The sequence below is a fragment of the Macrobrachium rosenbergii genome, chromosome 12, assembly GCF_040412425.1.
Source record: "Macrobrachium rosenbergii isolate ZJJX-2024 chromosome 12, ASM4041242v1, whole genome shotgun sequence".
NCBI lineage: Eukaryota > Metazoa > Arthropoda > Malacostraca > Decapoda > Palaemonidae > Macrobrachium > Macrobrachium rosenbergii.
In genome coordinates, this window is record NC_089752.1 from 98,087,899 (window position 1) to 98,105,645 (window position 17,747).

At 37.0% G+C, this 17,747-nt stretch overlaps 1 protein-coding gene across 1 annotated transcript in view; it reads left to right on the plus strand.

Annotated features, from left to right (window-relative positions):
* The window catches only part of MED17 (mediator complex subunit 17), a 187,216-nt gene that overhangs the window by 125,585 nt on the left and 43,884 nt on the right, over positions 1 to 17,747 (plus strand). Inside the window, 1 exon segment of the mRNA XM_067112487.1 lies at positions 11,827 to 12,007. Coding sequence (XP_066968588.1) covers positions 11,827 to 12,007 — 181 coding nt within the window.

The following is a 17,747-nucleotide window of genomic DNA, read 5'->3' on the forward strand; positions in this document are numbered from 1 at the left end:
TGTTCTTGGGCAATCTCTCTCTTTTCTTTCGTTTATGAGAAATAAAGTGATGAAAGCCTTACCTTTAATCCTTTGGTTGTCCCTAGTTGATTTACCTTGCTTCTGGTGAGGTGTGCATCCATGATCTTGTAGAATTTCCTAAAAAAATTTACAAATATTCTTCTGTCACTTACAGCGTGCCATAAGACTGAAACAGTATAACCTCAGAACATCCGCTGTAACCTGGAACAGACTTTGCTGAACATATTTGAAAAGCGACGTAAGCCCAGAAGGATGTAAGCTCAGACCGACATAACCTGGGGACTGCCTGTAGAAGTGAAAGCTCTTCCCAGTTTTGTGGCTGCCTAATTTAACTACTTTGGTAGGCATTGAAGAAGTGGCTATCTTTATGTCCAGTTGGACCTATTAAGTGTTTTTATTAGTGAGCTTCAAGTCCTTTCTTGTTCTTTGGGTTTGTTCTAGTGATAACTGCTCTCTTTTCTTTCATTGCTTAGAGAAAAAGATATAGAAGTGAAAGCCCTTCCCAGAGTTGTGACAGTGCCTAATTCAACTGCTTAGGTAGGCTATGAAGAAATGGCTGTCGTATTTCCAGTTAGAACTATTGAGGGTTTACCTGGACAGACATAAACCTTCAAGAGGAGAAGTTTTTAAAATTTTCTGTGGCGTTAGAAGGCAAAATGCTCTCATGTCCAAGATAGCCAAAGTCAGTGCACACACAGTTGATTCCTGAGCTTTTACCTTTTTTTGGAAATAATCCTCATGGCTTCAGTACCGTAACCATGTTTTAATTTCCTTTAATACCTTTTTCTAGAAAAGGTTGTCATGCAGCTCAGGGGAGATGTAACTGTTGTTGCTTCATTATTTGCGAAATGTTTAATTTTAGACCGACAGTTACGTAGACAATTTGTTAGGGCACACCAGAAGCCTACTCAGTCTTTTCCTTTTGTCTTCTGGTGTTGCTTCTCCTCCTCCTCCATTAGCCTGCCTGGTAGCCTAGGTTAATTCTTTTCTCACTCCTGTTCTGCTTGCCTTTGCTCCCTGTGTGGTTCAGGAGAAATATATAAGTAATTGAGATATATTCTTTTATCAGTCATGTATATTGTAAATAAATATTATGTTGTTAAATATTTATATAAAGAGAGAGAAGGTGTCGGAGCCTTGGCGTCTGTCTGTATCCCGCCTTCTGGATTGCCCTGCGTCCATTGGTCTTCTCCATGGACAGGGAACCAGGGCAGTCTCGGGACCAAGGTCTGTGCCCTTCGCCACCTCTCTCAACCGTCTCTCTGTATAAGTTGTTTAGTTGTTTGTCTCTCGCATTTGCTAGTTCATGTGTTGCCTGTTTAGCGAGAGTGATGAAGCTCAGTATAAACCGTAGAGTTATTTAGTGATACAGACATAATACATTTGCCTCAATAGTTCTGAGCCATATGTCAGTCCTATTTTTGTTTGCTCTCCTGATATCGTCACCCGTGCGGATGATGTCCCTCCCCCCACTCTTTCTGAGCTACCCCCTGTATCGTCTTGTATTCATCGTTGTTTAACAGTTATTCCTTTTCGTAATAGCGCTTTTCCTCTTCAGCCATTTCCTTATCTAGAGTGTAATAGCCGGGTGATAGAACAGCTCTCGCTTCTCGGTAATTACCTCTAAAGTGTTATAATGATGACACTGTCTGTCGTCATGGTCATGTGTTGACATCATGCAAGAAACCTCTAACTTCCCTAACCATGCAGACGACTCCCACTTTCGTCAAGGTTACGTGGTGACATCGTACAAGAATCCTCTACCTTCTCCACCCAAATACCCGTTCACTCCATCCGTTACTGTCTCCTGGCATTCCGTGGCATCATTGCTGGCGTTCCAGTGTTGTCACCTCTTCCATCTCAGTTCCCCCATTTAGACTTTGGGAATTCCATCCATGTTTTTGATTGATTCCCCTTTAGTATTTGAGCAGTGCATAGTTTGCATGGTTCTGTTTTCACTTCCTTTTGTCTAAGATGAATCCGTTAACTGGAGCTCTTTAGTTTATTTCTACAGTCGACCCTTGTTAAGACGGACTAATAGGGGGACCAGGGTGTCCGTCTTGGCTGACAGTCTGGTTTAACCAGCGATATCTATATATACCTATAAATATACTGTAGTTCACTATTTTTATAAAGAGTATGAATAATAAACCAATGTAGAAACGTTTGAATTAAAGCCCATGGTAAAAGATGAAAAATGAAGAACAAAACATGATAAAAATGATAGAATTCAGTCGCATATGTAGATGCCTAGGCCAAGACGAATGCATAATTGTTAAGTAAAAGGAAGTGGAGTCTCTAAAATGAAAAGTAAGATAAAGAAATTTAGATTGCAGGTACATAATCCTTTACCCAAAATCCTTGTGGCCAGATGTGTTTCGGTTTTTGGAGTTTTTCAGATTTCAGAAGGGGGGGTCAGGTGCATATCAAACATTACTATTGCAGCAAAAACATTTTTTCCTTTTTTTCATGTTTTTTCGTTGTAGTTATTTACTCATTATAGTTTATATTAACCCTTAAATGCCGAGCCTCTATTTACAAAAGTGTCTGCTGTATGCCAGCTGGGTTTGAGGGTTAGCGCCGAAGCGGAAAGAAAGTTATTTTAAAAAAATCACAGCACGCTTAGTTTTTAAGATTAAGAGTTCATTTTTGGCTCCTTTTTTTCTCATTGCCTTAAGTTTAGTATGCAACCATCAGAAATGAAAAAAAAGATCATTATCATATATAAATATTGGAATATATGACAGCGCAAAAAAAAATTTCATATATAATTGTACAAATCGCGCTGTGAGCAAAACGGTTAAAGCTAATGAGTTATTTTTTTTTTGTTGTATTGTACACTAAATTGTGATGATTTTGGTATATAACAAATTGTAAAATGATCAAACCAACACAGAGAAAATATTATCACAAAATGATGCATGAATTCGTAACGCACAGACGTAAAAAAAAGTTTTTTTAAAAAATTCACCATAAATCGAAATATTGTGCTAGACTTCCTGTTTGTTGCAAAATGAAGGTAAATGATTGAATATTACTAAAATGTAAGAGTTTTAACTTACAATTGCATTTTTCGACCATTTCGGTCGAGTCAAAGTTGACCGAAGGTTGAAATTTCGGCGGTTATCGTGATTTATATGAAAATATTTCAAAACTGATAAAAGCTACAACCTTGAGTTATTTTTTGTTGTATTTTACATGAAATTGTGCACATTTTCATATATAAAACTTTATGTAACGGCTAATACAAAACAGTGCAAAAATTACGACAAAGTGACTAAAGAATTTCTGAGATTTTCAGCAGAGTTAGCGCGGAGGTAAGGAAAAAGTTTTTTTCAAAAATTCATCATAAATCGAAATATCGTTTGTTGCAAAATGAAGGTAAATGATTGAATATTACTAGAATGTAAGAGTAGTAAGAGTTTTAGCTTACAATTGCATTTTTCGACCATTTCGGTCGAGTCAAAGTTGACCGAAGGTTGAAATTTTGGCACTTATCGTGATTTATATGAAAATATGTCAAAATTGGTAAAAGCTACAACCATGAGTTATTTTTTGTTGTATTCTATATGAAATTGTTCACATTTTCATATATAAAACTTTGTATAATGGCTAATAGAAAACAGTGCAAAAATTATGACAAAGTGACTAAAGAATTTCTGAGATTTTCAGCAGAGTTAGCTGATGCTTTCTTTTGGGATAAGAAAGAAATTTGCGCATGCGCAGCTGGGTCACGCTTGTAAACAAAACAACAGCGTGATCTGTGAACTCCCAGCATTCCTCAGGGCGCGTGATTTAAAATTTTTCGCAAACGAGGCCTATAGTATTTTTCCGCGAATATTTAAAAAACTTTTTGTAGTCAACGTATTTTACGTCCACTTGGCACCTGACAGACAACTTTTGTTGACGTAAAATACGTCCAGTCGGCGTTAAAGGGTTAATACACTCTTAAATGAATGTGAGATAATATTAAGATCATCAGTAATAAAATAGTGGGACAATTAAGACCATAAGTTCACTAACACATTTTGTTTTCAACAAAAACATTCCATAAAGCACAAAAATATACATGATGAAAATAATTGTAATTCAACTTGTGAATTTTAACAATAAGTAAGAATATAAAATACTTTTCAACATATTGACCTTGGATAGTGTTGTTTTTATTGTTACTGACGTCGTCATGAGTTTGCAGTCGTAAATCTGAGGACGGTACGGGAATAGGATTTGCAAGTGATGGCGCATCACCACGACAGACTGTTGTGGGATTTTTCATACCACTATATTAAAGTTAAAATTATTGTTGAATGAATGTTTTCATGAAGAAATAATTATATAAGGCAAATTATTGAGTAATTTTTGCCATCAGCAGTCAAATAATCACGATCTTGGCAACGTTCAAAATTAGTGCCGTCACAACATATGTCTGTAAATAGAACAGAAGTAGAGGGCAGTCATTGGCCTGCGGATCTCCATGGCAACCAGCCAGCCAATCAGGTTTTAGCTGTATTCTGTCTGAGAAAGAACATTTGCTCAGAGAAGCTGACGATGACATAAGTGCGTGTGTTTTGAATACAATACGTACTTTTTAATAGTGTGTGTATTTTACTGTTTATATGAAGAATAGAATGAATTCCTTCTTATTACTTTGAGTGCAAAATTGTTGGTTCAAAGATTTTTCAGCAACAAAATTCTTCTCTTTAATCTCTCGAGGATGGAATTACGCTACATAAGGGAAACTAGCAATTTTCTCTCTCTCTCTCTCTCTCTCTCTCTCTCTCTCTCTCTCTCTCTCATGTCGTTTGCCATGTAAACACAAGATTGTTCAGTAACTCAGTTTTGTCTTTGTAAAGTTTACCTTTGTCATGTCTTTTCTTCCCTAAAAAAAACATACAAGGCTACCAGTCAGGCAACAGATAGGTAAAACTGTTAATGCTTAGTGATTGGCTACGATACTTCCTACCCTTCCAGACAATAGCGTTTCTTATTGATGGTACGTACTGTATATAAGTTAAATTGGTTACTAGTTGAAAGCATTTCAGTTTAGTACAGTATAAATACAGAACAGTACAGTAATACCCCGAACTTGTGCGAATTCACAGACATACTTTTCATTGGAACCTAACTAATTGTCACACACAAGTTTTTCATAGACATGAACATTTGCGAATACTGAGAAACCCCGCATAAGTGTTTATGTTCATTTTTTTATGTAATTTATGTTTTCAATCTTTAATGTGTAAATTGAATAACATTGATTAATAAAAGTAATAATCTCTCTCTCTCTCTCTCTCTCTCTCTCTCTCTCTTTTACTGAGATGAGAGAATTTTTATTTTTGGTACCTGTATGTTTATTTGTTTTGTATAATAAATAAATTTTTTACCTAATAATAAGTACAAATTTTCAAATAATAATAATAATAATAATAATAATAATAATAATAATAATAAAAAACTGTATTTACAAAATTCGTATGTGATATGTATTTTAAACAAACAAATTCTTTCCTTCATCTTTTGAGAAGCAGCTCAAATGCAAAGCTGTCAGACATGTCACTTGAACATGACAAGAAAGGGGAATGTTGCTGATTAGTGGGTCAAAGATTTTTTATGTAATTCTCTCTCTCTCTCTCTCTCTCTCTCTCTCTCTCTCTCTCTCTCTCTCTCTCTCTCTCTCTCTCTCTCTCTCTCTCTCTCTCTCTCTCTGCGTCTGTAATAATTCATTAAAAATTTCATTCTCTTAAGTAAGGACAACAGTTATCTCCCTCTCTCTGTCGTTCGTATTTAGCGCAACCAATGTATTACTGTTTCTCTGTATGTCTTTACCTTTACAGCAGATAATTTTAAATTTATCTAATTTTACCTGTACCGTCTACAAACTGTAAATGCACTGTTCAAAAACATAGAGACAGAGCATTTCAGCACTTCAGAGCAAGGAGTAAGAGACAGAATAAAGAAGTTTTTAAAAATGAGGTTGAGAAGACTTCTAAAAATAGATAAGTGGAACGGGGGGAGAGAGAAATAGTATATTAATCTTCACACTCTCCTATATTCTTATGTCAACCATTTATTTCTTTTTTTAAGGGTAGTGTACTAAGTTAACTTTTAAGTGAAATTACAGTAACATTAATTTCATTTAAAAGTTAGTTTCATACTGAATTTCCATCTTCTGATATCTAACGTAAGAATAACCTCTCTCTCTCTCTCTCTCTCTCTCTCTCTCTCTCTCTCTCTCTCTCTCTCTCTCTCTCTCTCTCTCTCTCTCTCTCTCTCTCTCTCTAAATTCATAAATAATTTAACTTGATATTTCAAGTATGGACAGTCTCTCTCTCTCTCTCTCTCTCTCTCTCTCTCTCTCTCTCTCTCTCTCTCTCTCTCTCTCTCTCTCTCTCTCTCTCTCTCTCTCTCCGTAGTAATTCATAAATAATTTAACTTGATATTTCAAGTATGGACAGTATATATATCTCTCTCTCTCTCTCTCTCTCTCTCTCTCTCTCTCTCTCTCTCTCTCTCTCTCTCTCTCTCTCTCTCTCTCTCTCGTGTGTTATTCTCTCAGTGTCCATAATAATTGATAAATAACTTCACTCTCTTAAGTAAGGACAGCCCTTATCTCTCTCTCTCTCTCTCTCTCTCTCTCTCTCTCTCTCTCTCTCTCTCTCTCTCTCTCTCTCTCTCTCTCATATAGTTAGCATTCACATATTTTTACAGCTTATTATTTTGCCGTACGTCTTTACCTGTACAGTAGATAGTTTAAATTGATCTAATTTTACCTATACCGTCTACAAAGTGTAAATGCGCTAGTGTGGCAGATACGTTCTAAAACATAGAGACATAATAACTAAGAGTTGTGTTAGTCAAAATAAAAAACACTGTATGTTCATGAAAAAGCATTTCAGAACAAAGAGAAAGAGACGTAGAATAAAGAAGTTATTAGAAAGAGGTTGAGACGACTTCTAAAAATAGATCAGTCGGAAGGGGAGAGAGACAGAAATTCTCTTCCAACTATCTATTTTTATGTCAACCATTTATTACTTTTTTCAAGGGTAATGTATTAAGCAGACAGTAACTTTAATTTCATTTAGAAGTTAGCTTGATAATTTGGGAGCATGATTAAGGCCGTATTTAGTGTTTAAACTTTAGAAATACCTGTAAGCATTTTTTAGCATTTTTAGAGACTGTACCAAACTTTTGCGAAAATTCGTCTTGCGCGAGGAGTTCTGGAACCTAAACTCGCGAAAGTTTGGGGCATGACTATATATATAAAATAAAAATATAAATGAAAAGTTTTTATTTACATTTGGTAAATAAAAGGAAATTGGTATGTGACGAGCGGAGGAACAGTATCTTAAATCATGGACAAACATTACGCATCTTAAATCGGTCTATCTTATCCGATATCCAGATTAACGGGGTCTGATTTAACAAAGGTTGACTGTACTTCAGCTCCTGTTAAAACGAATAGGAAGTTAACGTGGATTATGGTAAGGTACATTATCACAGAAGTAGAACCTTTGGGAATTGGTGGACAGTCGAAAGAGCAAGCTAGGAACTATTTAGTGTTTAATAGCTCGGCTCCAGACACGGACATTGTAGTGTACTTGCAACTGTGTTTGTACGTGAGGTATTAAGCCCTTAGTCCTTTCGTTGTGGCGGGGATGCTTTCTCCTGAACCAAATGTGATAGTAACCTTGCTTTCTCTCTTACCGTTAGTTGTTAGAAAATCCTTCTTTTGAATTTTGGGAGCATGAAGATCACATTTGTTTATAGGAGCATACCTTCATATAAGAAGGTGGTAGCATCTTTAGTTTTGGACTGTCGGATATGGGCTTTCGACTCAGGCACAGGAGTCACTAGTACTCTGTGAGATAGAGCCCCTTTTTCACCTGTAAGGATCCTATGACAAGTCTTGCTACAAGGGCCTTGTACCCTGTTGTGGTAAAAACGTCTGGTTACACTACTTGCCAATAAGGATCATACAGCAGGCAGGAATGTTGAGAAGCTTTTTTCTCCCCATCAGTAAGCTTTTAGTTCGCTTGGCTGAACGTTGTTTCTTAGGCTGCACTAACCTACCATCCTCATTCAGTGTGGTAGTCAGCTAACTTTAGCAGTAGGTAAGATTCATTCCAAATACAGTAAACCCCCTGTATCTGCAGGGGATGCCACACCTCCCCGCGAGTAGCTAAAATCCACAGGTACTTAGAACCCTTCTAAAAACACTTAGAACTGCCTATTTTGATAGTTCAAACAAACAAACAAAACTAAAAATGCTTATACAGGTATTATCCTACTTATGGTGGGGTTAGGTTCCAAAAAAACCCATCATTCGTTGGAAAAAACGTATCTCAAATATAGCCTAGCCTACACTAGGATATTCGGTACCATGTACAGTATACACATATGGTAGCCTAGCCTACACTATAAAGTATATTCTATACATACACGGTATGTGTATAGAATATAATTCTGGAGGTTCATGCAGTGAGTTATTATAATTCAGTACAAAGAGAAATTAAATAACAAACAAGAATTAGCTTAGCCTACACTATGGTATATCATATACATATACGCTAGCGTAGCCTACATTATACTGTACTCTATATTCACATATTGTATTATATAAACATCAACATAATGAATATGCACCTTTTCCATGGATCTTTTAAAATGTTATTCCGTAATTCACTGTATCCAGTAATATTGTATATATTCTTAAATTGTGATCATAGTGATCAATGTTTTGGTTTGGAAATCGATTTCGCGGTAATTTATTTTGCTTTATTTAACTCAGTTCAGAGCGCTTTTCTTGCTTCTAGTTAGCATAAATGAGTCTCTAGATACTTTATTTATATGGGGCAAAGTTATTTTTCGTTATACGAAGTGTTTTTAAGTCGAAATATAACATATTTTTTTATTAATAGATGACGTTGGACATTTGGGGGCGTTTGTTTCATGTAAAAAAAAGTCAAGATTCCGTTCGCTGTTTTCACTTGATTTCATCATAATACGAGCTTTACGTATTTATCATTTATTGGCGTAAAAATAGCAGTAATTTGTTCTTTCAACTTGCAGCTTAAATTTAGCAGTATATTTCCTTGCCGATCTTTTATCCATACCAAATGAGGGTATAATGTAAAAATATATCAGTCCTATTCTACTTAACTTCATTTGTACTATATAACTACGGTAACTGTGTATTACCGTACGATGGTTGAAATACAAGCAGAATGGCTGTTGTTATCAGATTCAGTTATAAGCAAAACAACAGTTTCTAGGTTGTGAAATTTAAAAATATTTTATAAGTATTGTCACATCGGTATTAATTGCTTACCCCATTGCAAAATCAAATTATCATAAGGTGAAATATCATAACCAGAGCACTACCTGAGTATTTTAATAATTTTATCACAAAAAGTGTATTTAGTCATGAAAATGAGATGAAAATATATTAATTAGTGAATATTTCTCAGTGAAAAATACTGTGAATGAGGAAATTTTCAGTGAATAATGTGTATATATGTTCCATGGAGAAATCCGCGAATAGGTGAGTCCGCGAATCGTGAGACCACGAATACGGGGGGTTTACTGTAATGATGATTTTCATGATAAAATTAATTATTTTGATACTTACCTACTGTTCAAATGGAAACCCACCCAGCCTCCCCACATCTTAGTGGGTGGTCATGAAGAACTCTGACTCAAACGTAGACAGTCCTAATGGGTTAGCCAAGCGTAATTTAAATTTTTTTAAATACTGATTGCACCTGATGGCACGAAGATATGTTAACTTTAGCAGTTGGTAAGTATCCAAATAATTAATTTTATCATGAAAATTATAATTTTTAATTTATGATACACTATTCTCATTTTCATTTTCACAGTGTAAAAGATGAAAAAGCAATCAAATTTACTACCCAAAAGAGATAAAAGCATTTACACACTCCTTTGTTTTGGTTGATGGCATTTAAACGAGTTGAAAGTAGCAGTTGTATTGCCAGCATCTACAAATTTGCATTTTAAATATTTTTTATTGTAGATGAAATATCTACAGTGATAAAATATATTCTTGTGAACTGTTATGATGTGTGTGATAATCATGCCTAGAACTGTACAGTAAGTCAAGCAAAGAAAATATAAAAAAAAGGCAACATAATATGCAGCACTACGAAGCAGACACAAAGCAAAGGAAGTATTTAGAGAGATTGTTATTAGTTTAAAAGCACGTCACTTAAAATGTCATGAAATGGCACTTTATCGCCTTTTATTGGCTGATACGAATATATCATCAGTTTAATAGGGTATGTTAGAAGCATTTGGGGTGGACAAGCACTTGTCGTTCGTAAGCTTTCTCGCTCTTGGTGGAATGTATACATCATTGTGATTTTTTGCTTTTTATGGCTGATAGGCATACATGTACATGTTATAAATATATCTTATGCTAATTGGCTACATCCAGAAAGTTTCAATGCACTTGGTAACAAAGACCGTTTTCCCTTTTTGTACAGTCAGGTGCATGATCAGTAGCTTGTTTGAACTGTTTGAGAGTGCATTGCTAACACAGTGATGAACACCAAGCACGGGGCTTTCATTGCAGTTCCTGCAGCATTGCAGGTCCTGCTTGTGTTGTGTGTGGTGGTGTGTATTTTTTGTATGGCCCCACCTTGTCTTAAGAGGGCAAAAAAGGTGTTGACCCTTCAACAGAAACTTTGAGAGAATGGAGGCAGTTTGGTCTAGGTCACATATCATGGAGGAGTGTGGCATTGCATGATATCAAGGCTTCTTAGGACAAGCTGAAGAAGTGTATGACAGACTCGGGAAGAAGATGGCCAGGAGTCAAGCCAGGAAGGTCATGGTAAAAGGATGTTATGAGGACATTAACCAGTATTTTTATAGTATATTTGGTTACAAATATGGGAAATTAATATAGATAATTTTTTCTTGCATCAAGTTTTTGGTTTAAAGTGCGATGGTGTTGTTCATAAGCAAATTTAGCGTTTACAGTTATGAGGTATGGACGAGGTAGGGGCAGGAAGGGTACAGAGTTGCGTTTGAATTCCTGTAGATTTTTATTACTTGAACCTTATCCAGATTTTGCCCTTTCTATTAACCCGGATAATCAAGATATTACTGCATATTAAGTTATTATTATTATTATTATTATTATTATTATTATTATTATTATTATTATTATTATTATTATTATTATATTATTATTATTAGACTTTCAAATCTTTTTCTTATTGCTTTTATGCCATTGAAGGCAGGCACATTGAGTACTGAGTCTTAGGTATAACAAGAAAAGTGACATAGATAGGCAAAGCCTCTAGGTGATATTAAAGGTTTTATAATCTGTGCAAATGGAAATTTACTGCCCTAAAACTTATCTAAAGGTGGTACATGTACCAGAGAAGCTAAAATTATTGTGATCTCCAGTAGGCTGAACATGGCAGCTCAAGAGCATTGGAGTTCATGACCTCCTTGCTAAATGAATATATATCTTAAGTGAAATAATTTTTTGTGATTAACCTAGACTGCTATGCTTAAACCAGTTGTGTATCCGAGATATAAATCTATTACTTTGACCAAGGTTGAGTGCCCCAATCCGTACCCCATTGATTGACACAGCTTTCTGATCCATTGACAGAATTAAAGTTTTGAGAGTTTTATGAACCTTCTGCATTACTCCTGCTTCTTATTTTTATGATGGATAATTTATCTGCCATGGATTGTGTGAGAGGTATTAGTGAGGTAATGGGTTTTGAATATTAATGAAGAAAATTAAGAATATTTTTATTTTGTTATTTCCAGACTGGTATTTTTGAAGTAACTAAAGCTGATGAGGGGTCAAGCCCAAGCAGTGCACTGACACCTGGTGGAACTTCACCAATGTCACCTGTAGCCAGTCGAGGAACGCCAACTTCATCTTTAAGAGTCACAGTACCTGCAGAACTTGAAGGCTCTGCCTTTATTTTTGTATGCATAAAGAAAGGTCAGTTGGTTAGTGATGTGGGTTATGAACTCTAGACATCTTTTCACTGTATTATATAAATTTACCATTTATCTACTATACTGTGCTTTCAAATTAAAGGAAATAGGCTGAGAATCCAGAAATGCTTATAAAAATAAATATCAACCTGGTAAAACCTGTACATTAAAGTCTTCAAACTTTTTTTTAGTAATTTTTAAAATTTTGTAGGGGTTGTTTCCTTGAGAAAACAGGCAGTTGCTTAATGATTGCTAAGTTTTGTCACTGTGAGACCAATTTATCTTTTTTGTACTATATTTTCAAATGACAAGAAATAGGCTGAGAATTCAGAAATGCTTATAAAAATAAATATCAACCTAGTCAACCTAGCAAAGCCTGTACATCAACGTCTTTAAACTTTTTGAGCAATGTGTTCAATTTTGTAGGGGTTGTTTCCATGGGAAAACAGACAGTTGCTTAATGAATGCTATGTTTTGACATCAAGACTGAGAGACCAGTTCCTAAGTAAAAAAAATATTTGTAGCTAAGCTTAGGTAAATTAGACAGCTCTGCTGATAGTGGACTCACTCTCATTTGCCAGTGATCAATAATTTTTTGTTTATTCTCTAAGATCAGAACTGCTTATGTGGTAAAATACTGTATTGCATGGAATTCTGGTCAATTCTTTTATTTTGTTTGAATATTTTATTCATGATTTGGTGTGATAAGTGTCTTGACGTTAAATTTATCATTACACTGCTATTAATCATTTATTGCCTTTCTTCAATGCAATGGAACCAGTTGCACCAACTTAGTGATCAAGATTCAGATTCCTTAATTGTGCTTTCCCAGTCCTGAAGTGCTGCAGCTGTCAGACATGCTTCAGTGCAATTCCATAAACACATAGTTATGTAGACCTCTTAGGATTTACATTTGTGTGATTTGTACCATTGTGCCATCATCGTGTATCATCCATTTATTTTTTGTGGGCTGTAATTCTTTTGGGGTAATTTTTCATTGGTTTCTCATAATCTTTATGTAATTCAGGAGTGCTTTTCCTTGGGAGGCCTTTGCAGTTCACCTACCCCTCTTTGTATAGTATTACTGAGAATATCCAACTTTTTAAAGGTTCAGCATCATCATCATCATCATTGCCTCCAGTGTCAATTTCTGCAAAGGACCCCTGTAAAATTCTACTACTGATTTCTTTCCATTACTTTATCTTCAGCAAATTCCCATTCATAGTTCTCATCTATGTAGGTTGGTCTTTCAACTCTTCTGATGTCCACAGCAACCAAGAGATGATCCCAGGGTTCTTCCAGCTTGGAGAGGACTGCTGAAACTTCCTCCATTCCCTCCATGGTGTGAGCCATCCAGATGTACACTTGGCAAGAAAAGTGAAGATACAGTTTTCTTTAGATTTCGTTCATCGAATTTTAATTTTTTCCTTACAGAAAACACATAATCTCAGTAAATTTACTCTAGAATATGAAAATACAATGCAAATTATATCATATACGGTAAATCTGCAAAACAAAAACGTTCAGGTACTTAAAAACACCATGCATGTCCGAAGTAATCAGAATTTCTCAGATGACTTCGTTCATAGAGATCTAAAAGATAGTGTGTGGATATCTCGGTGTAGTACTGTTGATCAGAACGGCAATATTTACTCGTTTTCCGTTATGAACAGGCTTATTATTGCATCATCATACGAGGTAATGATAATTTCTTTAATTTTTACAGATTCATATTTGTATTTCACGGTGTTAAAGGTCAGCTGGAATTAATGGTAGTAAATGTTGTAACAGCTAGGGCAGGTTGATCCAATCTATTTAAATCCACAAGAGCGTTCTCAATGATGTGCGGAGCACCGCGATAACTTCGGTGGGAAAACACAAGTAACTAGATGTTTCTTAACGTTGCCATAGTCTCTCTCTCTCTCTCTCATCTCTCTCTCTCTCTCTCTCTCTCTCTCTCTCTCTCTCTCTCTCCATTGCTAAAACATACTATACAAATATAGTATCGCTCAATCTCTAAAAGAAAAAAATAATGAAATGAGTAGCTCTACATGTAGGCCTAGGCTTACACAACAGCAACTCTCTCTCTCTCTCTCTCTCTCTCTCTCTCTCTCTCTCTCTCTCTCTCTCTCTCTCTCTCTCTCTCTCTCCATTGCTAAAACATACTATACAAATATAGTATCACTCAATCTCTAAAAGAAAAAATAATGAAATGAGTAGCTCTACATATAGGCCTAGGCTTACACAACAGCAACTCTCTCTCTCTCTCTCTCTCTCTCTCTCTCTCTCTCTCTCTCTCTCTCTCTCTCTCTCTCTCTCTCTCTCTCTCTCTCTCTCTCACCATAACATTGCATTCGTTCCTTTACTGTTCCCCAAGTTTTTCGTTGGACATGGCTCAAATTTAACTCTTGATTTCATTATGGAAGATTGCGTTTCCGATTATGCAAGCACTCCGTTCATTGTGGTGTCATAAATTCATATGTGCAAGGTTACTTCGTAGGTTATGTGGAAAAATATTTATTTTGCTCAGAACTGTCGCTGCAAATTACAACTTGAACGAATACTATAAAGCTTACTACTGCATTTAAGTATCAATGATTTCAGAACCGTAGAATATGATTGAAAGTTATAGGAGGTCAAGCAAAAAACAAACACAATAAGACTGGAGCTCCTCCCCTTTCTAAAGTTGCCAGATGTCTCATTATTTAGCAATATATGTCCGAAGATTTAAAAAAACTGTATCTTCACTTTTCTTGCCGAGTGTACCTCCAAAGGACTGAATTCTTCCTTCCTTGAGTGACCAGAATCTTTTTGTTTCAATTAATCTATTTCATTTTAGCTTCAGCAGGTTTCACGAGAATATCGCTCAAGTCGAGATCAAGCCACACATTCACACCTCCAAGTCATTATAATGTATAAGCTGTAGCTCTCAGCCATCCTAAGAGCTGCTGTTTGGTGTAGTAAAAAAAATGTGCAAGTTTTAACCCACAGAGAGTCCTGTGTTACCAATGAGGAGGAGTTCATATCATTCATCCTTGTTCCTTTCTTGATCTTGTCCATCATACTTCTTGCACAGGTGGAGGTGGTTCATTATTGCTCCATTACTACTTCCCTCTTCCTTGGCTGTTATGCATCATCCTTCATCCTAAATTGTGATTCAAGATATTTTATGGTTAATGGATTCATAAGAACAAACAGTATTTGTACAATACATGGTTTTATATAAAGCAATTAATCATGAATTTTTAGTGCCTCTTCCATTTTCTTTACTCTTCAAGATGGAAGTTAACTTGTGGAAATGACACTTGTCTTCCTTTTTGGGCTGTTGGAGCATGAGCTGGGCTTAAGTGGGTCTTTTTTTTTTTTTTGCAAGATCTTTCAAGTTGGTGTAATTGGGCTGTTCTTTTATGGCAGGGCTGTTTTATGATTGATAGGTTAGTGGGAAAACATGTTTTCATATAAGTAACTTACCAAGTAATTACATAGCTATAGTTTCCACTTGCGTGGCAGCCTAAATTTAAAAAATCGTGGTAGTGCTTCTATTGTTTTTGTGTAGGTGACTAGCCCCGCCCACTGTTGGGGAACAATAGGAACAACAAGCAAAAGAGCTCAATTTGTTTCTGCCAGCCTTCAACGTAACATCGAATGCTTGCAGCAGCTCTTGTTTTAATTATTTCATCAGTATCTTGGTCAAGTCCTCCAGGATTCAGTGAATTATTCTTACAACTGTGTAGCCTTCAAGCTTGTTAGCTTTAGCTTAGGTTTTTTATAACCTGTTTTTTGGACTTATCAAGTTGGACTTAAGTTCCTGCACCATGAGGTATTTTCGGGAGGGTTGTAAGACTAGGTTGACAAAGCCTACTTATGCTTCTCATACGATTTGTGCTAGCTGTAGGGGACAGATATGTACGAAAGAGAAAACGTGATGAGTGTAAGGATTGGGATGATAAGCAATGGAAGGTGTTGAAATCCCATCTAGATAAGCTTGATAGGAAGAGGAAGGTGGCCTCTAGAGCTGAAAGCGGGGCACGTAGCCTATAACCTACACCTAACCTAGTGTTATAGATGATCTTTCTATTCCTCCTTCCCCTGTTCCAGCCTTGTCTCCCATCCCCAGTCCCCCTACCATTGCACCACCTACTCATGTGCCTAGCTCCCAAGCTTCTGACCCCAATCCCATTGCCAGTCTCGAGTGCAGGTTCGATCGCGAGATTGACCCAGTGGTTAATACAGTGGCTGAATTAGGGGCATCCCTAAGGGTCCTTATGGACAAAGTGTTCAGTGAGAATACAAAAAGTGATAGTGTCTTGCAAGTGCAAGTGGAGGAGGTGGCTGCTCGTCCTGCCGGTTCTCCTAGATGAAGGTCCCTGTCATGCTCCCCTTACCCTAGGGGAAAAGACATACCGCAGGTCCAAAGGAGGCCGAAGGGTTTGCCCACAGGTAGTCACCCCCTCAGTCGAGCCTGTTGCACACGCCCAGGCTTCAACAGACAGCCGTTGGAAAGGCATCTCAGTAAATGTGCATCAATTGTCTTCCGACTCAGAGAATTCTAGTCCTGACAAGAGGTGCCAATGGCACTTTCCATGTGAGTCTCGACTTTTGAAGAGACATACGGACGACGTGGCCAGCTCTTTGCCACTGCCTTGTAAGCGGTTAAAGAGACCGCCTCACAGCTCTCAGCCTTCCTGCAGTGCTTGGCACAGCCTGGAGTATTTTTTGCTCAAGCGTTCAGTTGTAGAGCTCCAGTATTTGGCTCCCAAGCACCCAAGTGTCAAGAAGCGCCATTTGTCCTTGTCCGGGCACCCATCATCTCGTGAGCGTCCAACAAGATCAGCTGCAGAGGCTATTGCAAGATGTAAACGTCAGTCTTCTTGCCAAGTCTACCAAACTTAGTGGGCAGTCTTCCAAAGATGGTGTAGCAGATATAACGTCTCGTCTTCAAAAACATCTGTAACTCAGATAGCAGCCTTCCTTCTCTATCTGAGGACCACCAAGGGACTCTCATCTTCCACCTTTAAAGGGTATAGATCCATACTGAGTTCCTTTTTTAAACATAGAGACCTAGATCCATCTTCTAACCAGGATCTTAGCGATCTTATTAAGACTTTTGATACTTCCAAACAGACGAAAGTCGACTCCATCTGTTGGAATCTTGATGTGGTTCTCGTGTTGTTAATGGACCCCTCTTTCGAGCCCCTCTGTTTCACGTCTCTCAAGAACCTGACTCGAAAGACTGTACAGTATTCCTTTTTGCTTTGGCTACAGCCAAGTGTGTCAGCAAACTTCAGGCCTAGACAAACGGATAGGATTTGCTCAGGAAGAAGCAGTCTGATCTTTTACTCTCAGTTTCTTGGCCAAGAACGAGACACCATCCAACCCCTGGCCTCGCTCTTTCACTATTAAGAATCTAATGGATATCCTTGGCCTGGAAAAGGAGGAAAGGGTCCTTTGCCCTGTCAGGGCCTTAAGTTATTACCTGGACAAGACCAAGAAAATCAGAGGCCCATCAAGCAATTTCTGGTGCTCTGTCAGGAATCCTTCCTGACCACTTTCTAAGAGCGCATTGTCATTCTTCCTAAGGCACACTCTCGGATCCGAGAGGACATCCTACCTACCTTTAAGGTGGTCGCCACCTCGTTTGCTTTCAGGCATAATTACAGTCTACGTACTGGAAGTGTAAGGCGATATTCACATCACACTATTTAAGAGAAATAGGAACAGTGTTCGAAAACTGCAGTACCCTG